Genomic DNA, 27,455 nt, shown 5'->3' with positions numbered 1-27,455 from the left:
TCTGTGATACAGCCATACCATATATTCTTAAGTGCATTATAACCTCGCGGTAAATGCTAACTTTGGAATGGCTGCATCAAAACATGTCGTGTTTGGTGTCAAACACTTTGGAATACTACCCCCCCGCCAGTTCTGACGGCGTGGGTGGCATTCCACCCTTCTAGAGGGAGAGACATGTTCACACTGGCTTAACCCGGTAGGACTTTCCTGAGCCCTGGCATTACAAAATGGATGCCTCCACACAGACTCGGGTCTGGCCTCCTGCTGCTGACCGAAACTCCGGCAGGGGAGGCTTGGACAATAGGTTTCCTGCCGAAGGGAGGTGTGACCACCTCCCCAGACAGGCAGATGTGTATTGGGGCTGTGCGGGAGCACTCTCTGGTGCTTTGAAGACCTGCACTGGGGGCACGTTTGCGGTCCCTGTGCATAGCCCAGTTCAAACCGGTTGCAAGGCCTACCTGCCCCTGCTCTGGCGCAAAACTGGATAAAGGAAATGGGTGTAACCACCTCGCTTTCCAAGCCCACCCATAGGTGGGGCCTTAGAGTTAGTCCATCTCCTAAACTTACTATAAGTATAGGAATCCAGTCCCTAGGACTTTAGATTACCCTGGTCGAAACTCTGCAACATATATCCTGGACCTTCGACATTCTACTTTAACTAGAAGACTGAAGAAATCTCCCTTGGGGTCAAGGAGTGACTCCCCTGCTTGGCAGGCACCAAAGAAGCAACTGACCGGTCTGCATCGCTGAAGCTCCCGCCAGACGCCGAAGTCTTTGCATCACCAGAGGTGGATTTCCAGACTTCCCCGAGGCAACCCTGAGTCCACAGCAAAGCTGAGGCCCGTGGCTATCGTGGGTAACGTGGAACCGTGACCCCTGGACACCGTGAACTTTTGCAGCAACACTATCTTCCTGTCCTCCTTGAAGTTGTGCTTTGGACTCCGAGTAGCCCCAGCCTTGAGCACCTCCTGCACTGAAGATTGTTGGCCTCCACTCCACGAGTGACCCGTGGGCCAGGTTCAAGTGCAACCGCTTGAGGCTCCTTCACGATCCCTAGCCCGTTGGTTAGCAGGTCCCCACAAAGGCAACTCCTTTTCTAATTGGGCTTTCCTGGTTGCTCCAGATGTGCCCTGACTTACCCTTGCTGGGTGAGTCCCGCAGACCTTGCTGGTCTGCACAGCAGTCCTTTCTCTGATTTCCAGTGACTTGCCGTTGCCAAGGCTTGTTGGGTCCATTCTGGTCGCTGACACCGCAGCACTCATCAAACTTTGTGGGACAGCTCATGGACTTCATCGACACCGCCTGGACCTCGTGGCTGAAGAGTCAAGACACCCATCAACTCACCTGAAGCACCCAACATCTGTGGGCCTTGGTCCATCCTGCCCTTGGTCACTGGCTTGTGACCCAGACTCTGTCTCCTCTGCTTTCCGGTTCCTTCCATCCTAGATCCAGGCTTGGATCTCTTCGGACACTTCTCCTCTTCACGGCAGCAGCAGTTCTTTGCAGGCTCCCATTGAAATCGACGGCGCGACCCGACACCAAAAGACACCTATGCACCCGGCTTCCCTGAGTGAGGTAACTCGAGTACTCTGGTGCTCCCATGGGTGCTAGCCCTAGAACTTCTTGTGTCCAAAAGGATTTGGTCCTGACTCGATTAGAAGTGTCCCTAATCTTTAAATTTTCAACCGCGACATTGCACATAGAAGATAATGGGAACCCGCGGTTGTGTTTACACACTGCATACAGTCCCCGTGGGTCCTCTGTGTCACTACCTTGGGTGGTTCCTTGGGGTCCCAGCGATTCTACAGGCTTTAGGCCTAGTGTCTATTCCAGTCGTGGTTCTTATACCACTTTTTTGGTATATGGTTTGGTATGCCCCTAGGGCCCAAACGTGTATTTGTGCTATTACTGATAATTGCTGACTTGTAAACTAAGTACTTCGAACTCCGGTCTCATAAAGAAACTAGAGGGGGGTGTTTTATCTTAAATACATATATTTTGAATATATACCTGGTGTGGTTGTCTTTTCATTTGATCATTCAAGAGATTATAGACTGGTAAAACAAGCTGCTTTACATTCCTTCGAGACTTAGCCTGAAGGTTGCTCTCCATAGCTACCACTAGGATAGCTTTCAATAAAGGTGGTCTTTAACCATTCACCATAAGGGGTTGTTTGGACTGATACAAACTAGAACTAGTGGACAGCATATATCAGGCCACCTTCTCACAATCGGGATACCTGATAGGGGTCTACAGATCCATAATCTGTTTAACCTGAAGCCTAAAATGCCCACTCCATATGTAAAAATAGGGATGCACTTCTTCAGATATATTTCCAATAAGGGGCTCATAGGACTTTTCCCTATATTCATTGCAGGTTAAAAATGGTTCCAACTGATTGAAGAAACCGGGTTTTCCCATTCGAAATACAGGGCACCCAGGCACAAGAGTGAGCAAAGATAAAGCCCAATTAAGAGGGCTGACTGACTCTTCCTTTAAGCCTTTCCTTTATTTTCAAATTGTGGGTCTTCACATGTTTGGGACCACATGCCACAGTGGATCACTGACAAAATATCGAGAAGGAGACTATCGAACTACCAAAATATAGAAGGAAAAATATAGAATGCCAAAATATCGAATGCCTATCTCCAAACAGGTAAGTACAAAAATATCGAATCCAAAATATCGTTGTAAAAAATATAGTTAGTCAAAATATCGAATTTTTAAAATGTCTTAGAAAGTAATGTAAAATTAATGAAATAATACATATAATTAACTGAAACATACTTAAAAATACTTAAATACCTTTAACATTAATAAATAATTAATGTAAGTAAAAAAAAATCAATACATATATTAACGTAATATTAATTAAAAATATTCAATATTTTTTGCATAGGATAGCTGGCGGGTTAAATTTACTATTACCACTCCAGTAAGTGCAATAGTAGGGAAAGCGTTGGATAGCGGGAGGGTAAAATTACTATTCCCACTCCAGAGAGTGCAACAGTAGGGAAAGCGTTGGATAGCGGGAGGGTAAAAATTACTATTCCCACTCCAGAGAGTGCAATAATAGGGAAAGCATTGGATAGCATAGGGATAAAAATTACTATTCCCACTCTCGAGAGTGCAACAGTAGGGAAAGCATTGGATAGCGGGAGGGTAACATTTACTATTCCCACTCCAGTGAGTGAAACAGTAGGGAAAGCATTGGATAGCATAGGGGTAAAAATTACTATTCCCACTCCAAAGAGTGCAACAGTAGGGAACACGTTGGATAGCGTAGGGGTAAAAATTACTATTCCCACTCCAGAGAGTGCAACAGTAGGGAAAGCGTTGGATAGCGGGAGGGTAACATTTACTATTCCCACTCCAGTGAGTGCAACTGTAGGGAAAGCGTTGGATAGCATAGGGGTAAAAATTACTATTCCCACTCCAAAGAGCGCCACAGTAGGGAAAGCGTTGGATAGCGTAGGGGTAAAAATTATTATTCCCTCTCCAGTGAGTGCAATAGTAGGGAAAGCGCTGGATAGCGTAGGGGTAAACATTACTATTCCCACTCCAGTGAGTGCAATAGTAGGGAAAGCGTTGGATAGCGTAGGGGTAAAAATTACTTTTCCCACTCCAAAGAGTGCAACAGTAGGGAAACCGTTGGATAGCGTAGGGGTAAAAATTACTATTCCCACTCCAAAGAGTGCAACAGTAGGGAAAGCATTGGATAGCGTAGGGGTAAAAGTTATTATTCCCAGTCCAGTGAGTGCAATAGTAGGGAAAATAATAATTTAATATTTTATTAATAATAAATTAATTATTAATACCAAACAAAGTATTAAAATTAATTACCAATTACACAATATTTAATAATTAAGTTATTATAAATACAAATATTTTTTTAATTACCTATTAATAATTAATTAACAACCAATTAATTTTCAATACCAAAAATTAATACATACAATGAATACCAATTAATAATTAATTCATAATAAATTAATTATCAGTATACAAAAATTATTTCTATAATTAATTATTTACAATTAAATTACTTCCCACCATATTCCCCTATAAACCCACAACCCGCTACAAATATTAAATTAATACAATTAACATAATTATCAATTAAACAATTAATACAAATTAATTACCAATTAATACAAATTATTTAACAATTAATAATTAATCAACAACCAATTAATTTTCAATACCAATTAATAATTACCTCATAATAATTACATTACTTCCCACCCTATTCCCCTATAAACCCACAACCCGCTACAAAAATAAAACGCCAAATGTCTATTTACCGCCATAGTAAATGTCATAGACCCGGCCGGGGGTTTGTGTGTGTGCGAATGCATGGTGGGTTCCGGCAGACGGAGCACTACACCGCTCACGGTCAGCGGTCTAGTGCTCGAACAAAGGAAGCACTTCCGGGTGAGACCGCATAAAGCCGCGGCGCTCAATCCCGTCAGTGCTTCCAGTTCAGACACCCAGCTGCTGCCGGCCGCCGTCCTGCCCAACGCACTTACCGGCTCCCCCTGTAGCTGCGGCCACCGGCGAAGCTCCGACCCCCTGACGGACCCCCGCGGAGACCTTGTGACAGGTTCGAACAGCGACACACCTTGGAGAGCATGTCGCGGCTGTTTGCAGCATTTCACGTGGCGCCGGAGCACCTATAATTCTGTCCTCCGTGCCACGCAGGGAAGCGTGGGCACGGTCACTTCCTTGTTTTCTCTTCGGCGCAGGAGCACCTATCCCCCTGCTTTCCGTGTCACGCTAGGAAAGCGTGGGCACGGTAAACCTTGTTTCCTCCTAGGCGAAGGAGCGCCTACTCCCCTGCTATCCGTGTCACGCTTGGGAAGCGCAGGCACGGTTGTTTCTTGGTTCCTTCTTGGCGCCGGAGCGCCCACACCCCTGACCTCCCGTGACACGCAAGAGAAGCGTGGTCACGGATACACTTGTTTCCTCACCAGCGCAGGAACGCTTAAACTGCTCATCTTTCGTGACACGCAAAGGGAACCCGATCCTCATAGGCCAGGTGACTCTTGGATATTGATTTCATTGCTCCTTGCTGTATGGTTGTTATGAATGTTTGCATGCCCAGTAGCAGAAAGGCAGACGCATTTAATAGCTTCTTTCCCTCGTGTAGCTGGCGATACCCAGAAGAGCTGCCCCTGTCTAGTGGTATTCCTCACCTGGTCTCACCAAAGACATCCCTTCCCGACACCCTTAGGCACCTTCCCCCGATCCCATCCTTGCCTGGGTCTGTCTTGTCACCCCAGTCAGGTAGGGAGGGGAACGGTGGAGGTTGTTCACATCGTCCCTGCGAGATAACTCCGCAAGCAAAACCAGGTAAGGCTTGTGGGGTCTTGACAGTAAACAGTTTGAAAAAAGGAGTTTCTTAATGTAATTCCTTCATTAAACTTACAAATGCATCAATAAGAGGTTTAAGGCTGTTTGGTGTCCCTACAAGTAAAACTGCATAATCAGCATACAGTATTATATATGTACAGTAATATAGGAACTGGCCGATTATTCACAGTTAGCATATCCTGACCCTTTTTTACTAAAACATTATCCACATAAAGAAAAAACAGAATTGGGGCCAGGATGCAGCCCTGAGGGACAGCACGTGTTAAAGGAAGAGGGTCCGTACATTCTCCCTCCTCCCCTTACTGGAGAGAAGCAGAAAGTTCACATCAGGATCCATTTTAGATCTTTTTTAAATCCCATAACTTTAAACTATTCCCACTGTCAGACGTGCAGGAGAGATCCATTAATGTTAGATGGAGCACACTTTGTTTTGCAACTTTATAATCTCGGACCAGCAAATGTAATTTTAGGCACTGTTCAAGAATGCCCAGTCTTTTCCTAAATCCATACTGACTTCGGATAAAATATTATTCTCTGTAGCCTATACCAGCAGCCTTTCCAAAATGATCCTTCAAATTATTTTCACAGTTGATGCTATCAGTGAAATTGGCCAATAATATTTTGAATCCCGTCTGTTCCACTTTCTGAACACTGGGACTATTATTGCTGTGTGCCAAAAGCAAAGGAGACGACATTTATGTGCCCCATTATTAGTATTAGTGAGAAGAGGTGCCCAAAGCTCTGTATTCACCGTATATTCATTTTTGTCCACTGGGACCCCCTCTACCCCCAAGAATTTTTTATATGGACTACTTTAGGGAGTCTGATGCCTCTTCTAAAGAAAATATATATTTAACGGAATAAGAGGGAGATCCCTGTTGGCAAAATCATAACCACAGCCAGATAGGCAGTGGCTTGAAAGTGTGTTGCCCATTGGTTTGGTCGAATATTTAGACACAGAGGGCACAGATTTACTAACATTTGACACAACATAGCAAAACAACTTGCTGTGCTGTGTCAAATGGAGAGGGTAGGAATGTGTCATCACCAAACATGCTAGCAAGATCTGCAACATTGTACCAGCTTCCTTTTGCTCTTCGAAACCTGACTCAACCCCACATCAGCACCCGACATTGCCATCGCTATCCCAACCAGCTACAAGATCACACTACAGGACCCCCTCCACAAGCCAGAAGGAGGACTTGCCATCATCCACAAGGACACCATCAAATGCTCTACTTACACCTCCCTCATGGAACACATGCACTTCAAACTGCAACTCAGCGACAGGTTCACCGCTTCATGGAACACATGCACAAACCACTTGAGCAGCCTCATCACGGACTTCATCGCCCCCTTCACCATCAATTCCAGGGACTTCATACTACTCTACGATCACAACGGATGACAAAAGTTGATAGTGATGTAGTCCACTTCAAGGCACATAGCAGCTGACCTGCTCACATTACCCTTCTTGTCAATCGGATCTCTTGATAGACTCAAGTATTTGTCTTAACATAGTTGTGAAGCCAATGTGTCACCTTGTTTTCAATTAGACAGCAAGTTCAATGGCTTGGGGAGCTAGATGTATAACATTTGCTAAAACAACTACATGTGGGTATGAGTTAGGAAGAGGGTAGATGGCGGGAAGAATATCAGAACGTTGTTCGATTTCTTGGCAATCCAGAGTAACTTGCATTTGAGCTTATCTCGTCAATATGTTGGGTTGGTTTGTTATTTCTTTCACTATGAGGCCTTCCTACTTCCCTGTCTTTGGACTCTGTTATAGTCACCTAGGCAATGGATAAATCAGGTTTCTGAATGGCGCATTGTGAAGCAGGTTTTGTAACCATTGCAGCAGGGATGGTTGAGACTAAGTTCTCCAAATGTTTCTCAATATTGTCCAGATGGTTAGATTGGGTGCAGATACCCAAATGATGGCTGATCTCATCAATATATAGAAGTTCTAGAAAAGCACTCTGATTGGCAAGTGCTCCACACCCAGTATCAGGGAGATTGATCTAATACACAGGCTACCTACTTTTCTGCAGTCACTTCCTGTGCTTCACAGCAAGGCCTATGCATGGAGAAGGTGAAGCAATGGCTAATGCCACACCCCTCTGCTGCTGTACTTCAATTGGCTTGGCTACTATGGTATCAGCTGCAGCAGAGCTAAGCCCTCTGACTCAGTTTAACACAGCAAATGCACACCAGAATGGGACCTATGCGCATCAGAAGAAAATGTTAACCGTCTGTCAGCCAGTTCTATTTCTTTAGATATAACCCCAACTGTTCTTCTTAGAAAATCATCTAAGGTTGTACTTTTATTTACCGATGGCTGAGCTGAGCCTGTCTTTTACTTGCCCATCCATTAGTATTTGATTGTAATCATTTTCTTTCCGTAATAGTAGAATTTAAAGTTGGTATTTTGCACAGGCTGAACAGGGTTGGATAAACTGTATGAGTAGAGAGACATGAGTCCCACAAACAGTAATAAACACTGGCCATAGCTTGCATCAATACCAATAGAGAGATTGCAGAATTCTACATTATAATCCAAAGCTGCATTTCAAGAGGGTGGTCCAGCCCAGCCACTTCCGGACAATGACAAATGGTGTCTGACCCACCCTTGTTCCATGCTTTGCCTGGGGCTCTGCCGGCGCAGCGGTAGCATGATTCACACTTTATGGGCTGTTGTCAGGAGACTGTCTCACCTCCTCCACTCCCTCCTGCAGGCTGCCAAGCTCTATAGAGTTTTCAGTCCCCAAATTGAAGTCACTTGCTTAACATGCAGCAGGAGGATGATGTGTGCTTTATGTGCTGTTGTCAGAAAATGGTCCTGCCTCCTCCGATCCTTCCTGCTGGTTGCAAAGCGCTACAGGGTTTGCAGTTCCCCAAATTGAAGACTCTGGCATCCTACTAGCTGACGGATGATTCATGCTTTATGCGCTGTTGTTGGGAGAGGATCCTGCCTCCTCCACTCCCTCTTGCAGGCTTCAAAGAACTATGGGGTTTACTTTCACCTAAATTAAAGTCTTTACTTTCAGCATATTGCGTCTAGTGAGTAAGTCAAATTTCCATGTCACGTTCAGAAATGTGCTTGACACAAATAACTAAGAAAGCTAAGTATTAATCTATGCCTTGGACAATGAGTTTGAAGTGTGTCATAGATGAGTAATCTGAGAATGCATGATAAATTGCATATGCAAACTCACGAAGATGATGAAATAAAATTGATTGCCAGATTTCAAAGTTTTTGTCTATCAACACTGAGGTACTTGCAGAACTGGTAGCTAAGTCACTAAAATTCACTTTATAGAAGAAGTAAACACTGATGAAATATCAAAGATACGTTTTCAATTTTATTATCTATTTAAATTCACCTTATATTAAGCAGCAATTTATGTGCTTGTCTAATATAGATGACTACTAAAAGATAGAATGGAATATGTTCAATTGATATTAAATATGTACTACTATTTAATTCAAATTATTATTATATATGGGAAATATGTTTGAGCCAAATATCAAAAGGAGACCTTTAAATGGTTAACGAGCACCGATTACAATGATTTGTGCAACTGTTGTAAAAATTATGGGATAGTGCCAAAGCAGTACTACCCAATAATTTAATTTAATTTAATAGTGATTGCTCATCAATGTAGAATATATTAGCATTAAAAAAACAATGTTAAATCATGATATTTTATTACACAGAGATAAAAAAAACTCTCTTCTAGCCATGTATATACTGTTGGGTATAACATTAGGCTCTCTCTTTTATATAATAAAGTGCCATATAAGCAGCAGAGGCAAAACCTATACACAGTCAGAACTGATAAAAAACCCAATTCAATCTGGAAGTCTTCATCAGAGTACATCTCTAATATAGCCTTATAGCCCACCGTAGCGGGCTATATTGGATATTAAAGGCCCGCTCCAGCGTTAAAGGCCCGAGCCAAAGGCGAGGGCCTTTAACAAGGGAGCGGGACTTTATTAGCCGGTATAGCCCAGCTACGAAGGGCTATAAGGCTAATAGCATATTCTGCCACTAGAGGGCAGAATGTTCTAATAAATGAAACAAAGGCCTCTCGGAGCCTGAGGGGATATAAATCCCCTTGGGCTTAGAGAGTCTTTTGTGTAAACAACTTTGGAATGTTGCTTTGCGGGCCTTTACCGGCCCCGTTGAAGCACTGAGCACTCCATTGTCTTCAAAGGAGTTCTCCACATTCCAATTTTCTAATAAAATGTAATGTTCTTGAGATTGTCTTACCCATTAAACTTTCTGTACCAAGGTGTTTAAAATTGTACCAGGAGCAGAATGACTCTCTTGCATTTACAAAGGAAACCCAGCTTTATTCAAATGAGATCAGGGTAATTGAACTCTGGCACAGAAGAACTGAGTTCAGCACCAGATGAGTATGTTCATTCTCCTCGATTGATGACATCATGGAACTAGCTCAAAGATAAACTCTCATAAGATTTACCTCTCTTCCTTTGGAAGAAAATTGCCCTGGAAGCCCCGCAATTCCACAATGTAATGCAAGTGTGGTACTTTAGACTTGACACATTATGTGCCAGTTCCTATGAAATTCTTTGAGATCCTGTCCTGTTGCCACTTAGCGAGCTTCCTGTTTGCAAAGCAGGCCTATGAGAATGAAGGTTACTTCCAGTGCAAGACAGAAAGTTGCTTGACTGATCCAAATGAATAGAGAGATATATCTAGCTTGTTAACACAATCACGGTACGGTCTTGTTTGCTGAGAGTTATGAAGGCTAGGGTTTGGCCTTTGTTTTTTTTGCAGGGTCTACCCCAAATGTTTGCATTCCGTCCCTGCTAACCAGTGGTAAGTGCTCTCTCCCTAAACCATGATACAATTAGCATCTACCTGATTGGTACATTAAATTTGTGTTTAAGTCCCTAGTATATGATACTACATGTACCCAGGACCTGTAAATTAAATGCTATTAGTATGCCAGTAGCACTCAATGTACCACCCACCAAAATAACCTTTTAATACATCTCAGACCTGCCCCTGCAGCTTTAAACTGTCATTTTGACCTAGCAAAATAAGCCACTGGCTATACGTAAACTTTCCTTTCCTTTCCTTTTTAATACTTATAAGTCACCTCTAACATAGGCTCTAAAGGCTAGAGTGCATTAGAGTTAAAAAGTAGGACATGTGTACTCACGTTTTACATGTCCTTTCAAAAGTTGTTTTTCACTATAATAAGGCCTATTTCTCCTATTGCCTAACACGGAGTTACCTTCTTACATTTAATAAATGATAACTTAGGATTGGGAGCAGACAGAAATTTGTTGTTCGCATTCAAATGAATTGTAATTGAAAATCATCTTTAATGGTGAAATCGGATTTTGAGTTACAATTATGAAAATGACACTTTTGTGCCATTTGTGCCTTCTGCCAGTATCTTGTGTCACATGACTGTGAATACTAAGCACCACTTACAATTTAAAGGGCTTTGCCTCCTGCACTGACAAAGAATTATGACTCCAAGCCGGCCATGCCTTTTGTCACCCCCAGACAGTTTGGAGTCTTGACAGGGGAAGGGCAACAGCTTTCCAGAATCAGATGTGGGGCTAGGACAGGGAGTCCCTCACACAAAATCTGGCACCCGGTATACAAACTGGAACTCCAGAGTAACTCATCAAATCACTCCTGGGCCTGTGGAAGTTACAGAAGGATTACCTTGTTGCCAGAGGACTGCCCTGCTACTTGAAGGAAGGACTGCCTTCCTATCTAAGAAGGAATATTGGACCTGATTGCCTTCATACCAGGATAACCTGAGTGACTCTAAGGGTCATTTGGATGACCTCCTGTGTTAGCAACATGGATACAGCAAACTTCAGAGGCCACCCTGCAACTGCCCAGCTGACCTGCTGCAACTGGACCTGTCTGGACGTGCATGAACCCTGATGGCCTCTGCTGGACTGAGTCTCTGATCCCCATGTATTGTAATGTATTTTAATTGTATTTATATAACACTTGATACCCCTGATGAGCCATCAAATTGCTTTTCAGTGAGTAGCACGCTATTCTAGAACCCAAAAAGGATTAGCATAGAGAAATATGAGTTAATTTGAGTAGAGGACACGTGAGTTTGTTAGTTGGATTGAATAGGACAATGGAGGGAAAGAAGAGAGAAGAGTCTAGAAAGTGTGCTTTGGGATATCATAGTAGTATGATGAGGTTTGGGATGAGTAAAAGAAGAGATGTAGGAGGGAAGAGTTTCTAGAAAAGGGATTAGGGAGATCATGGTAGTAAAATTATATTTGGGATGAGTCAAAGGAGGGATACATGAGTGAATAATTTTGAAAGGGTTGCATGAGAGATCATAGTAGTAAATTAGGTATGGAGTGAGCCAAGGAGGGATAGAGAAGGTAAAACGTTATTTTGGAGATCATATCAGTAGAATGAGGTTTGGGATTGGTCAGAGAGTGTGGGTAAAGAATATATTGAGAGCAGTATAGGGTGAGACAGAGTTGTGCATTGAAGAGAGTCAAAGCTTTTTTCTTTTTTTCTTCTTCTACAGTAGGAGTAAAGTAACACATATATATAGACACATAACTATATAGAAAGGGTATATATGTATAAGGAAGATAATATATCAAGATTTAAAGTTGTAATATATAAACTCAGACTTTCAAGTGTTGCTGTACTTGAAGCTAATTTATTTGTGCATTTGTATAACTTTTTAAAATTGTATTTTTCCTCACAATTTCAATAGTGAAGCATTTGTAGATAAAATAGTTATAATAAAATTACATATTGTGATAGTTAAATGAAAGAGTGACCCGTAAGCATCTAATCAAATAACTTATATGAAAAACTATGCAACGGCCTATAAACATTTAATCATAAGTAATATATACATGTGTTAAGCAGAGTGTTAGAACTGGGATTTTGGGTTGGCTGAGGTGTATATACCCAGGCCATGCTGGAACCATCAGTCTAGTCAGGGTAAGCTAAGTACACAATTAAAGAGAGCCTGTGCTCACCCTCTGGTAGCTTTGCACAGAGTAGTCAAGCATATCTAAAGAGGCAAGGTGTAAAGTATTTGTGCAACATACACACACCATAACATAATGACTATACCACAAAAAGACTCCACACAGTTTTAGAAACATCAAAAACAAAAGTACACAAACAACTGTGAGCATGGTTTCTTGCATCTTCTGAGCACTTGCCAAGTAGAGCTGATCAGAGGTCATACAACTCTTAATGCACCAGTTTCGACCTGCTGCAGTCTGAGACATTTACTCCAGATCTTTGTCTAGAGATAACAGAAAATTAGCAACAGCTGATCAGAAGGACATGCATTCAGCTACATCCTCTGGAAGTCCACCATTCTCCTGGAGCTTTATGACAACTAAGATTGCTTTGCAGCAACTCTCATTGAGGCAATTAGAGTTGGAGAAATTGTTCTGAATATTACCTTTGACCTGCTACTGCTTGAGTGACGTGAACTACTTCAATGCATTCTTACGTAGACTGCTGGCCCTTCCACATCCTTCAATATTATCACATAATTTAACTGGCTCATATAATAAGACATAAGTTTCTCTCGAACTGCTCCTATTTTCACCTCTGGTGCTTTTTAAGTGTTAGGTAGCTAATATATTTTTCAACATTAATGTCTCTGAACTCTAAGTATATTATCTTTTGACATTATACATCGTGCATGTCGATTTTGCGGGGTTAACCTTTGAGCTCAGCAATGCTATTGCATAGTGAGCTAGGAGGACCCCTGCGTTTGTTGGTTTCAAAGCATAGTTTGCTAGCGCACAGTAAAGTCCAGGCTACAAACTGTCTTATCTGTACTCTCTGCCCAAGTAAATTTTGATATGTTTGCTGCCAGCTGCTTGACACTCTCTTTTAATCTTCAAACATTTCTCTGCTCAAATGATTGGAGAAAAAAAATGGTATTGGGTCCCTTGTTCTTATTTGTTTTTACCTGTCAATTGGGACTGTTTTTACAATGTAATTTCTTTTTTAACAAAGGTGGTTGGCAGTGATTTTTTAAATTTGGGACTTAGTTCAATATTTCTCGTCTGTTATGCTTCTGGATACCATTTTTACTCAGGTCAGCTCAGTGGACTTGATTTTGGAAATTTCTAGACTAGTATTCTCTACTGTAGGTGCCCAATTAGCAGGAGCCATTTTGGAACAGCTGATCTAGTTTTTTCTAGGTAACATATGTGCAGCGACAGGTATATAATTCAATCTTTAGCGCGTCCACACAGTGGACATGCTGGTGGTTTGCAGAGTGTGAGTGAAAGGCAAGCCTGTACGAGCCTCAATAGTGCCTAGGGCACGGCTTGGTGATTGTACCAGTGAGTGTGTCCCTTTCTAGAAATAATCATGTGACTATCTGCTTCAGTTATTTTCATTGGTTAAATATGCACATTTATAACATGCTTATTTATTTCAATCTTTATTCTGAGCCTGTACTCGTTCGTCTGCTCCCACCCTCAGCAGTTACCTTGAGTTTTGTCCCTTATCACTATCCCTTAATAATGTTAAGTCTGGGGCCATGTACTGCTATGACATTATGGACTAAGTTGATGATTTTAAAGTTGACATTCTGTGTCTTACTCAAACCTGTCTTGCCGAGGATATGCCTGATAATTTAAATGAACTCATACCACCTAACTATACTGTACATACAATGCATTGTTCTGGGAAAAACAGAGCATGTTTAACCTTTCTTATTAAAAAGGTCAGAAATGCACTACATTAGAATCTATTTGCACTTTGGCCCTGGAAGCCCATACTGTAAAAATCAAAGCCCCTTCTGGGCTCTACTGGTCTTGTATCCTAGCCTAGCCCCATGGGCGTTTGAAGCCCTTGATTTGCTTTCTTCAATACTTTCCACAGCGATGTATGATACACCTCACATGGTACTCCATGGAGGTTTTTAATTTTCATTTTGAAGTGGCAGACTGTATTACTTTCTTCATTTGCCTTGGTCCATAATACTCCTTTCATGACTGATCATTTGGGTGATCCCCTAGATATTATTTGCACTATTACCCTGTTTTGCCAAGGTTTTTGTCCTTTCCTTCTTCATTAGGGCACTTCTTTCCTGCATTTCTCTAAAAACAGTATAAGTTTAATCCTGGTCCCCAACTTTGTTTTGAATATCAAGCTGGAAAAAGTGTCATCTGAAGATATGGTCCAGCATTTACCAGAGGTTTCCACGCTGGATGGCTCTGACCCTGAGGTTTTGAATAACAGCTATTTTGCATGCATTGATACAATAACGCCTAAAAGAAAGGTATCATATAAGTATTCCTGTCCCTCTATTAGGTTATTTCCAAATGAGCTGGTTGCTCTTAAACACTGTCTACATTTGGCAGAGTGCCAATGGCTCTTTGATTATAATAGCACCTTGCAATTAGAACGGGTCAAACTGAATCTGGTTTACAAACCTACATCAAAAAACGTAAGACAGCTTTTTTTAGTCATAAAATGTCAGTGCCCCCAATATCATTTAAGTGGTTTTTGGTGGTACCCATGAGTTGAAGAAATGCCCTACAGGAATTGATGAGGACTTATCCCAGACTATAGAAGATTTATTTGTTCTTCATGACCTCCACAAACAATCTTGTCCTCTAAAACAGTTGTAGGAGTAAATGTATTTCTTCTCATTAGCATCCTATTTTTCTCAATGGAAAAATATTCAACTATCTTAAAGTAAGGCTGTATGTTCCTATGTAGTGGTTGCTCTTTAGGTCACAATTCTACAATGTATTTTTGGACAATTTTAAGGTCTTTATCTTGTCCCATCAACTCAAATAATTCTTCTTCAGTAAAAGCTTTTTCCCAACACACATTAATTGCTGCAATCAGACATTCTTGGTCTTCCTCTTCGTCAAGTTTATTATGTTTACATGAAGGAATAAGTGATCTAGACAGGTAATTTGCTCTGCAATTCCTATCATCAGGAATGTGTTACTTCTCACAATTATACTGTAATAAGATAATTCACAGTCTTGCAATCATTTGGGTGTGATCGTAAATAAAACACCCATCTAGAATATTCACTAGGTGGTTTGTCGTCAGTCATAAGAGTAAATGTAATGCACCACGCAAAACTCTTAAATTGTTCTACAGTACAACAACATGTCAATAACTCCTTTTCAATAATTGAAGAAAAACATTTTCACTGTCACACAGTGTCCTGATGCAAATGCCACAGTTTTTTCACTTTGAATGTTACCTTGGAACAACATAGCACCCAAACCACTGGTACTTGTATCTACAGTTATTATCAACTTTTTAGTAAGGTCAAAAGGTGTGAATTCTCTGGCAGAAACAATTTCTTGTTTTAAAAGCAATCCAGCTTGGCATTTTTCATTTCACAAAAACACGTTGTTTTTCTTGAGTAGACCTTTCAAATGTTCTGCTTTTTAATGCAACATGTTGGATTCATTTTGATTAAAATTCACATACACCTAAAAAGGGAGAATGCTGATCTTTGTCATTAGATGGGGGTGATTTCATGATGGCCTCTACTAAACCATTATCCTTTGAAAAACAGATGCAGCGTAGTCCAAACCATGTTCTATTCTTTTGCATGGAGGTGTTCCACAGGAGTGATAAATGCATTGTGATGTCTTCAGGAAGGATCAAGCTCAACTTAGTGATATGCAGATGCCAGATTCAGCATACTAAACATTTTTGGCATCAGGAAACATTGTTAAAATGTCATCTATGCAAGGTAGGGTGTGGGACTCAACCCAGATCTCCATATTTATACTCCTATGGTTAATGTACACCGTCTATTGTCCATTCTTCTTTTGTGCTGTAGCTATAAGGGAAAGCCATAAAGATGATTCCATTGGCTCAATGACACCATCATAACAATTTTTTTAGCATGTCAGCCAAATCTTGTCTGACACTGAAAAGTACATTTCTTACTCTATTGTTAACCGGCCTGGTTCCTTCTTCACCATGGATTTTATATTTGAAGCCTTGGATCTTACCGAGTTTGTTGCTAAACACAGACTTGAAAGCCCATGGGTGTCCAGAAGGCTTTATTTCATCAGGTTACGTTTCTTCTATAACTAAAGAAACTTGGAGTTTTCATCTGGACCTTAGAGTTATACCAAATAAACCTTGGTGATCCCTGCCTATAATGTTTAGTCCTTTTATGCTACATACCAAAAATGTCTTTATCTCTGAAACTCAAACATTCAAAATACCCCAAAAGCTCACAATTCTTTCTTTCATAGGATACAAGACATATTTCAGGAGGGAGAGGTTACTTTCGCGACCCATTGTCTTTGAAAAGCTCTTTCGTTATCATGGATATTCTTGCACCAGAGTCAAGGAGTAAATTTAGAGCCATCCCACCGACTACTAAGACAATGTATGGATCATCACAATCACCTTCTCTCCCAGTAACAACCTGAATAACATCCTTAGTGTTGCAGTCAGCGCTCTAGTGGTTAGCGCTAGAGCGCATAAGTTACGTGCGTTGTGCGTACGCCACGACGGTGGCGTGCGCGAGTATAAAATAAAGGGGGCGCGCCTTCTACGGCAGTCGCACCGACAGTAACTCCATGTGTGGCCTCTGGTTATTACCGCGCCGGCGATTTGTGTAATCATTCAGCACAGCGCGCAGCGCAACAATGGCGACGAGGGCGGTCTGAACCGCCGCGTATCCAGATCTGCAGCTGCATGTCGGCCCGCTCGCAGCAGTCCCGCGACCTGCGACCTGACGGCCCTCCGGCCTGTATCCTGTCCGTTTCGTCGATGCCTGATGCTGGTGCCTCCACACGCCTCCCTACTCGACGGTGAGCCCATGTGTGCACCAATCACGTCGCCCAGCAGCAGCGGATGAAAATACCCGCTTGGTCTGCCCATCTCCTGCCTCACATCGACGCCCTTGAGTTTGGCCTTTGACGCTTGGACTCCAGCTCTGAGTTCTGCCTACCCTGAGTGTGCCTCCACGTGCGCCCCTGCGCTGCACCCTGCTGTATACTTTCACGACTCTCTGCACCAGCTGCCTGGTGCCACATCTCATTCCTAGAGTCATGGGTGACGATGCCCGTCCTGCACCAGCCGTCCCTTTTCACCCGCCTACTGGCGTCATGCCGCCGTTCAGCGAAACTGCTGACCCCGCCACAGCCGCCCCACGCTGGCAGACATGGATTGGCCAACTCAACAATTACTTTACGGGGTCCAGAGAGACTGATGGCACTGTGAAACGGTCACTACTACTTCACTATGCAGGTGAGGAAGTTTACACGCTCTTCAAGCACCTCCCTAACACGGGGAATGCGGACAACTACGACGTGGCTGTCGCAGCACTCAACGCACATTTTGACCCCCAAATGAATCCCGATTTCGAACACTTTAAACTGCGACAAGCAAGGCAGAAGGAGGGGGAGTCGGTAGATGCTTTCCACGCCCGTCTGAGGGTGCTAGCTGACACGCACCTCGCAGGGGACAGAGAAAAAGAGGAGATCAGAGCGCAACTAATATGCGGCATCCAAAGTAAGAAACTGCGGAGCCTCATCCTCCGCCAACCGAACATCCCTTTGGCCGATATCCTGGTGCTCGCACGGTCCCATGATCTGTCCGATGCCCGCGCAGAAGAGATGGAGCGAGCAATCACGCGGAGCTCGGGATCAGGTGTGCCCGTCAAGGTGGAACGAGCCGACGCAGTAAAGACACTTGAGAGGACACACCGACAGACAGCCAGGAGTTCGTCCCAAGCCCAGTGTGGGTACTGCGGATACGAGGAACATCCAGAGAAAACCTGCCCGGCGAGGGGGAAAACGTGCACGCACTGCGGCACCCCAAACCACTTTGCCTCTGTCTGCAGGAAGCGCTCCACGAGGACCGACCACAGAGGGAAGAGGCCGGCAAGAAACATGGTGAGGCAACTGTCTCAGCTGTCCCTGTCCTCCCACGCCGATGCGGGATGCAGGCCGACGCAAGCTTTGCGTGAAGACGACTCCGACTCTGACGATGAAGGGTAGACATACCTAGTCTCATTTACCAAAGCCCTCAAAAGCACAAGAAGACCACAACCTCGGTGTGATATCATGGTCGCAGGGTCAAGAGTGGATGCCGTGATCGACACTGGCGCATCAGTCACCGTCATGGGAGTGCAGCAGTACAACCGCCTCAGGCCGAAACCCGAACTCAAGACGTCGAAGGCCCGAATTTACGCCCACGGGAGTGAAGTGCCCTTACCTCTCGTGGGAAAGATGAAGGTACCAGTGAGCACGGGAGAAGCAGAAGTAACAATTGACATACACATCATCAATCAAGAAGTAGAAACGCTCCTAAGCGGCCACGCGGCTGAGGACCTAGGGCTACTGGCGTTTCTCCGGAAAGTACAAGACACCCAAACGACCAACCTACTGGACCAGTTCCCAGAGCTGTTCACCGGTCTGGGGAACATCAAGTACCCACCAGTCAAGCTCCACATTGATCGCGCCGTTGTGCCCACGGCGCTCAAACACAGACGAATTCCTTTCCACCTACGCCCACTGGTGGAAGAAGAACTTAAGAAATTGGAAGAACAAGGGGTCATAGAGACGGTCACCGGGCCCACCCCCTGGGTGTCCCCCATGGTAATTGCCGAGAAGCCCCGTCAACCAGGCAAAATCCGGGTGTGCATTGACATGAGGCTGCCCAACAAAGCCATCAAGAGGGAAAGGCACATCACGCCTACCATGGACGACATCATTGCCGATCTCAACGGAGCCCGTTGGTTTTCAAAGTTGGACTTAAACGCGGGCTACCACCAGTTGACACTAGCCGAAGAGAGTAGATACATCACAACTTTCAGCACGCATCTAGGGTTACGAAGATATCGACGGCTCAACTTCGGGAACGCGTCTGCGGCAGAGATCTTCCAGAACACCATTCGTGACATCTTACAAGGCCTGCCCGGAGTCATGAATGTAAGTGATGATATACTGATCCACTCCACAACAGTAGACGAGCACTACCGGCGAGTCCGAGCCACGCTGACACGACTCAAAGAGTATGGAGTCACACTCCACAAGGACAAATGCCAGCTCTTCCAGCAACGTATCGAGTTCTTCGGCTACACGTTCACTAACAACGGCATTCAAGTAGACCCGAGGAAGTCCCAGTCCATCAAGAACGCCCCCGCACTGGCCTCCGCCTCAGAGGTTCACAGCTTTTTGGGAATGGCTACGTACTGCGGACGGTTCATCCCGAACCTGGCAACGATTGCCGAACCGCTCAGACACCTCACAAAGAACGACGTCCCGTGGCAGTGGGGACCGCGCGAAGACCAAGCATTTCAGGCCATCAAAACTGCGCTCCTCGACCAGACCACACTAGTCTATTTCGACCCAGCCAGGAAGACCGAGCTGCTAGTCGATGCCAGCCCGGTGGGGCTCGGGGCAGTGCTCACCCAGGAACAAGAGCCAGGGCAATGGGCGACGCTGGCGTACGCGAGCAAAGCGCTCACGGCAACCGAGCAGAGGTATTCCCAGATCGAGAGGGAAGCACTGGCCATAAGGTGGGGCTGTCGACACTTCCACCTGTACGTCTGTGGGCACCCGTTCACGGTTGTAACGGACCACCAGCCGCTAGTGCCCCTTTTCAAGGGGACAGCACCGCACCCACCTCCGCGAATCGAGCGATGGGCCATCGGACTGCAACAATATCAGATGGACATCACCTATCGGCCGGGTGCTAAGAACCTAGCCGACTTCCTGTCTAGGCACCCGGACAAAGAAGAGCACAGCCCCACGGGAAAGGAAGAGGAAGATGATGCCGAAGCGCACCTCGACCTCCTGGCCGCATTGACCTGCCCCCAAGTGCTGACGCTCCAGGAAATCATGCAGGCAGCGGAACAAGACACAGTGATAGCAAGGACCCGTGAAGCCCTCCATCAAGGGTCGTGGACCAATTTCATACAATCAGCCAACACGTAGACGGAGGACGAAAGGAAAGACCTACAACAAATCTGGCGGGTACGGAACGAGCTCAGTGCGACCAGAGAAGGAATCGTTTTGAGAGGGGCCAGGATCGTCATACCAACAGCGTTACGCCGCCAAGCCACGATCCTCGCCCACAAGGGGCATCAGGGAACCGAGAAAATGAAGGCCCGGATGAGAGAGAAAGTATGGTTCCCAGGAATGGATAACTTAGTGGAAGACATAGTGAGGAACTGCCCAGCGTGTCAGATGACGAGCGGACCTGAACCTCCAGCCCCCATCGTGACTGAGGAGCCAGGGAGACACCCCTGGGACAAAGTCAGTGTAGACTTTGGGAGTCTCCCAGACGGGAGGGTGACATTAGTAGTTCTCGACAGCTTCTCCAAATATCCTCTGGTAGAAGCGCTACCATCCACGGCGTTCACGTTCGTAGAGCCAGCACTAGAGAAAATGTTCAGTATGTTTGGGCGTCCCTCAGAGCTGAAAAGTGACAACGGACCTCCGTTTCAAGGCCACGAGTTTCGAGAGTTCCTCGCACGGCAAGGCATACGGCACCGGCGGATCACCCCTCAATGGCCCCAAGCCAATGCCAAGGTTGAACGTTTCATGCGAACATTAAATAAAGTTCTCCGAATAGCTAGCGCTGAACACCAGGATCCGGAGCGATAGATCCAACGGTTCCTAGGAGAATACCGGAGCACACCCCACTGCTCCACCAAACAATCACCTTGGGCCCTCATGCTCAACGGGACTCGCCAGGACGGCCTCCCCACGGCCCCAGGGTGGGCCCCTCCACCATTCCAGGAGGAACAGGCTCTTCGCCGGAGGGCACATCGGAATCAGCAAGTGAGCCGGTCGCGGGGTAGCCAGAATCGCGCCCTTGGGCCTCATAAGAAACCGAAGACCCGGCAGAAAGTTCAAACCTCGGTATGAGCCGGGGAGCTGGGTAGTAGAACGAATGTGTGGGACAATGCCTACAGCCAGGCGCGGAGCGGAGTCTGCCACGCGCAACATCTCGTGGTTCAAGCGCATTCCCGAAGCCACTGAACACCGCCGGGACACTGAAATAGATGACGAGGAAGATGCTCTGGTCCCCGGAACTGAACCCCAGTCACCCCAGGTCAGACATGAGTCAGCACCAAGGCCAGAACACCCAGGCCCCGGGGTCCACGAGGCTGACGGTGATCGCCCAGCAGACCCCAACACCCGGGCGACCACCAGGTACGGACTGAGGGGAAACCCTCCACCGAGTAGCCGCCTCAGAGACTTCGCGTGCGAAGTAAGTGAGTGACTGTTGATGTCCAGAGCGGAATTTTGTCATCCAAGTTGGAGAGGGATGTTGCAGTCAGCGCTCTAGCGGTTAGCGCTAGAGCGCGTAAGTTACGTGCGTTGTGCGTACGCCACGACGGTGGCGTGCGCGAGTATAAAATAAAGGGGGTGCGCCTTCTACGGCAGTTGCACCGACAGTAACTCCATGTGTGGCCTCTGGTTATTACCGCGCCGGCGATTTGTGTAATCATTCAGCACAGCGCGCGGCGCAACACTTAGAACTATTATGTTCATCCAACGATGCATCGCTGGCATCATATTCATATTTGACATTGATTTTATTTTTGTTGCTCTATTACACTTTAGCAAAATGACCCTATTTGCTGCATTTTCTGCATGTGTTTTTTTCTTCGCAAGGCAAGGATGTCCCGTGGGTGAATGATTAAGAAAACCACTTCTAAAGCATATATTTTCCTGTTTGAAAGACATTGATTTGGCATTTTGCTTTTCAAAAGGTTTCTTATATTCTACAGTTCTTTTCAGAGGTAGGATATCCTTCACAAACCTCACTGTCCCTTGTCTTTTTTTAACAAATTTCCTTGAAGAATGCTGTGAAAAAACATTGCTTTTAATAACAGCAATAGCTCCCAGAAGCAGTAGTTTTTCTTAATGTTAACAACTTCTCTTGAACTTCCCTGTCCCAAAATCTAACTACAATCTGATCCCAAATTAGTTGGTTTATAAAGTTTTCAAATTTGCAATCAGCAGCTAATATACGTAAAGCTTCTATATGAGTCAATTGTGTGTGTCACTGTTGGTGTTTATTCTTGTAAGATCAGAGACACCCAGAAGAACCAAGCGTGTGTATCATAATTTTTGTCAAATAAAATAACTCCTTTTACAAATTTCCATGCGAGTGTGCATAGCGTCAAATGAATCACTATAATAAGCGTGCAAATGTCAATTAGTCAGCACTGAAGGTCCAATTTATAATTTGGCAGATAGAGTAATCTCCATTGGCGTGGCAGAGGACTTGGGGCATAATTATGAGTCTGGCGGTCCACAGACCGCTAGACTTGTGGGGGCGCGGCGGTGGCGGTCTTCTGACCTTCCTATTACAATTAGGGCAGTCGCACCACCATTGCCCTACAGCAGCTGCCAGGGAACTGCCGTTCTCTGGCAGTGTTACAGAGGTTAGGTGGCTGCAATATGCTTGGCGTGACTGCCGTGGTCCCACCAAGCATATTACGGTTTTCCTCTCTGCCACAGTTTTCATGGCGGTTCCTCCTCCATGAAAACCATGGTGGAGAGGAAACAAAGAGGGCAGGCGCCATGTGGTGAATGCAGGGGGCAAAACATGTGTCCCCCTGTGTGCATGTACCCCAGTTCCTGCACAGCATGGACTTTTCAGGCCATGCTGTGCAGAAACTGTTTCTACCAAAGAAAACAATGTCCCTGTCGTTTTAATATCAGAAGGGGAATTATCTCACCATGGACCAAGTGTCTTTATCAATATCCTATTTAATCTAAAAAGTGTCATGACCTGATTTTGGGTGGGGACAAAGTAAACAATAACAAATAATTATAAAAGTATCTCAAGATAATTTATTAATAATAAACATATATTAAAAACATACAATCTAAGTTACTTCTAGCTTTGATGAACACCATAGCATTCCTCCTCTTTGAGGTCACAATCTAAACAATGTATCACATGAATCAGTTAAAAACATTTGTTAAAAAACAGTCGACGCAGCGTTTCGGGGACTCCTTGATGTTTTCCCCTTCTTCAGGACTAACAAAGTTTAAAAAAAAATCTTATTTCATATTGATGTTCTGATGTCATTATCTATGGGGTTTTATGTTCACCCAAAGGCCTCAGGTATCCCAGCCTTTTAAATAGGTTATTCATTCCTTTAATCCGTTAGAACCACCGTGCAATCTTGATATATGAGGTAATCATACAAATTGGTTTTAAAATACAGCCAAAATTTAATTTTCCTTTTAATATCAGGATGTGAACAGTTTTATATGGATCACGACGTATACACTTGACCTGTGCAGCAACGCTTTTAAATTGGCGCCTTGGTGCTCTTGGTCTGGGGTGTTTTGCATGCACCCAAAAGTATGAAATCAAATTGTTATCTCGCGGCCTCCCTGTTCTAACGGATTTCTGAGTTTATACGCATGAACCCGGAAATCCGTTAGAACAGGGAGGCCGTGAGATAACAATTTGATTTCATACTTTTGGGTGCATGCAAAACACCCCAGATCAAGAGCATCAAGGCGCCAATTTAAAAGCGTTGCTGCACAGGTCAAATGTATATGTCGTGATCCATATAAAACGGTTCACATCCTGATTTTAAAAGGAAAATTAAATTTTGGCTGTATTTTAAAACCAATTTTTATGATGACCTCATATATCAAGATTGCACGGTGGTTCTAACGGATAAAAGGAACGAATAACCTATTTAAAAGGCTGGGATACCTGTGACTTTGGGTGAACATAAAACCCCATAGATTATGACATCAGAACATCAATATGAAATAAGATTTTTTTTAAAACTTTGTTAGTCCTGAAAAAGGTGAAAACATCAAGGAGTCACCGAAATGCTGCGTCGACTGTTTTTTAACATATGTTTTTAACTGATTCATGTGATACATTGTTTAGATTGTGACCTCAAAGAGGAGGAATACTATGGTGTTCATCAAAGCTAGAAGTAGCTTAGATTGTATGTTTTTAATATAGGTTTATTATTAATAAATTATCTTGAGATACTTTTATAATTATTTGTTATTGTTCACTTAGTCCTCACCCAAAATCAGGTCATGACACTTTTTATATTAAATAGGATACTGATATAGACACTTGGTCCATGGTGATATAATTTCCCTTCTGATATTAAAATGACAGGGACATTGTTTTCTTTGGTACTGTTGTGTTTACCCCGTCCCTTTGCTTTGCACTGGGGTAACTCCCTTTTCTTTGACAGAAACTGTTTGTGGCATTACCACTTTGGTGCCCATTTTTAGGGTACCGCCGTGAAGACATAAAAAATTAACCCAGCCAGACATGAGGAATACATGTAATCTGGCGGGTGGGCCGACCACGGATTTGAAGGTGCAGCCCCACCGCCAAAGTCATTATCAGACCCTTAGGGTCCACCAGTGCAAGAACACTCAGCCCGCAAAATTTATAAATGACCACCAAGCTGACAGTAATTCCTAAGTATTGGAAGAAACCGTTGTGATTGTGGTTCTGTCAATGCTTTTTGAAGTTTGGTGCATGGCTCCGTCACCATGAAGGAGCCATCCATAAAATGGTTTTCTTTTTTTTTTTTTTAAACCCGAAGCAGACAAGGGGAACATTTAGCAGTTTTCACTGCCCATTAATGCCACAGTTTTCCAGGCTTTGATGGGCAGTGAAAATTGACCTCTCATTCTGCCCATCTAAATTAGTTAGGCTAAATTAGAGATCTGCCTCCGATGGCCCTCCATAGTGCCATTAGAGGTGTATAATCATGGCAGAGATGTGGAGATGTGATTAAACCAAAGGCATACCTGCATATAAACCTGATAGACATACCAAAGTCTTGGGGGTACAGATAATCTGTCTTTGAGGAAAAAGAGTATCAATACCTCCTACATTAAAACAAAGCCCTGAGTTTCTCTAACAACATGATAAGAAACATATAAGTGTATGTGTCACTGCTATTAGTAGGAGTGCAATGACATGACGTCAAAAATAGTGTGAATATCATTGTTTATCTGGCCCGATTTATTCTGTAAACATATGACCAGCTTGTGAGTGTGTGTGTCACTATCAGAGTTTTATACCCTCAGGACATTGATATTTCAGCTTCTGCATTTACTTCCACCATCGGAAAACTGTATTGCAGCATCTCCTAGGGCTCTATTCGTTCTCCTCTGTTTAATTTATGCATGATCCTGCTAGCTCATTTAACCCATATTTAGTGATGACTCTTCACACAGATGGATAATGAAGAGCAAGATGTATTCACCTCCAGCCCAGGCAGTGGCAGGATACAATTGCCTAGAAAAGTTCTTGGCTGACCAAGCAAAAATATTCCATGGGCATCAGGTGTAGATTGGTCAGATGTGCAAGAGTACTTAAAGATACATTACCACACAATTATTGTGGTTTAGATTTGCTTCTTTACAATGATTATACACAAATAGTCTTTTAGATTGAAGGATATGTGGAATTTGCTGCGATGCAGGTTTACAGTAGTCTCTATAAAGTTGAAGGTAGTCTGAGTTCAAACTATTTGAAATTAAAGGATGATAAGACTTAGATCTCATGTCCCACCAGATATTCGCTATTCTTGGACCAACCTTTCGGACCTTCCCTAGCACCATACCAGCCTTGTCTTGGAGCAAATATAGACACTACTTTATCTATAAATTTCCAGGTTAATGCCTTGGTCAATACTTGTTATTTCCAACATTGCCCCTTGAAACTTGTTTAATACCTCTTTATTTTCTCCCAGACTGTGCAAATTGTCAATGTATTAGTGTCAGCGTGACTTGAATGTTGAAATAGAATTCAGATTAATCTGCCCGTCTACACGATTCAAAAGTTTCAACAGATACAAAACTATTCTGCCAGGCTGGTGCTCCGTCGTAAGCTTAGAGATGTCATTACCACTGCTTTGGTGTCTCTACACTGGCTTCCAATGAATGACTAGATTGTATTCAAATCAGTGTGACTTACACACACAATCCTGTTTTTTTTCTAAGGCTCTCCACTGAGTTCCTGTTTATCATTGTATTATCCATCACACACCCTGAGATTTAAAGATAAACTTTTACTGTCTCTTCAAACAATCAGCCTCATACTTGTTGTATGAGTATTTTGTAGTCAATATTTAAGACAGATGTCCAATCTCCCATATTTTGGAAAGCCCAAAAAACATGATTGTTTTCTCAATCGAGCTAGTTTTTATCTTTTGCTATCACATCTTTTTACATTTATAATTTGTTTTTCTCAGTGCCAACAATGTGCTTTATACAACAAATAGAAAAAGAAATGGGTGTAAAGTGCTGGTTAAGACCCAGATTAATTCCTAATTCACAACACACACACTTAAATGATTTGTATGCGATCTGCCTAACTGAAATGGATAAGGGACTAACCTGCACATACACGATTTCAGGCTGGTTTTGATGAAGCAGAAAGACCCAGGTGAGTGTCAAATAAGTGTGTGGAAAAGTGCTTGGTCAACGTGTTTACCAAACATAGCATGTTCACTTTTATTCAAATTCACAAAAATCTACATACTGAGGTGTTTATGGAAATGAAGAGTTCTTGTAAAAAAACATGTTTTGCTTCAACAATATTACTAAACGTTATGCATGCATATTGCTTCCAGGATGACTTGACCAAAGCATTTGACATTTGTAAAGTCATCAACGGAGGAAGTAACAAAATTCATTGTGTTTAATGTCAAGTTGATTGGCAAGAATTTTGTAAAGCACTAGCACGGCATTGTTCTGTGGGTATTAGTTTGATCAATGCAATAAACACTTGCCAGTTTTTGGCCAGATAGCCCTTCAAGAAGCTCCAGAAGTCTTCGTCCATCCCGTAGATCATTAAAAAGATCCTCAATCTGATGTTTTCCAGACTGAAAGAAAAATTTAAAAATCCAATTACCTTTAAGGGAGAAACCATTCAATTCATTGTATTCAGTATATTGAGGTAAGCCTTTCTTATGTAGGAACACAGCATCAAATCACGAAAACAGTGATGAGTCAGTCATGAGGGGCTAGAAATCCTGATTCAGTGCATTCTCAAAAGACCAGAGAATTTACTGGAAGAACAGGAGTTAACAAGC

General features: G+C 43.6%; 1 protein-coding gene across 14 annotated transcripts in view; it reads right to left on the bottom strand.

Moving 5' to 3' along the window:
* The window catches only part of DMD (dystrophin), a 7,596,173-nt gene that overhangs the window by 6,464,128 nt on the left and 1,104,590 nt on the right, over nucleotides 1–27,455 (bottom strand). For all 14 annotated transcript variants that reach the window (XM_085622447.1, XM_085622454.1, XM_085622449.1 and 11 more), the window contains exon 3: nucleotides 27,153–27,245. In XM_085622447.1, the coding sequence (XP_085478573.1) occupies nucleotides 27,153–27,245 (93 nt within the window). The remainder of the gene's footprint in view (nucleotides 1–27,152; nucleotides 27,246–27,455) is intronic.

This window comes from Triturus cristatus, chromosome 8 (genome assembly GCF_964204655.1).
Source record: "Triturus cristatus chromosome 8, aTriCri1.1, whole genome shotgun sequence".
Taxonomy (NCBI): Eukaryota; Metazoa; Chordata; class Amphibia; order Caudata; family Salamandridae; genus Triturus; species Triturus cristatus.
Note: the sequence above shows the minus strand (reverse complement) of the source record. Positions and strands in the feature narration are given on the sequence as shown.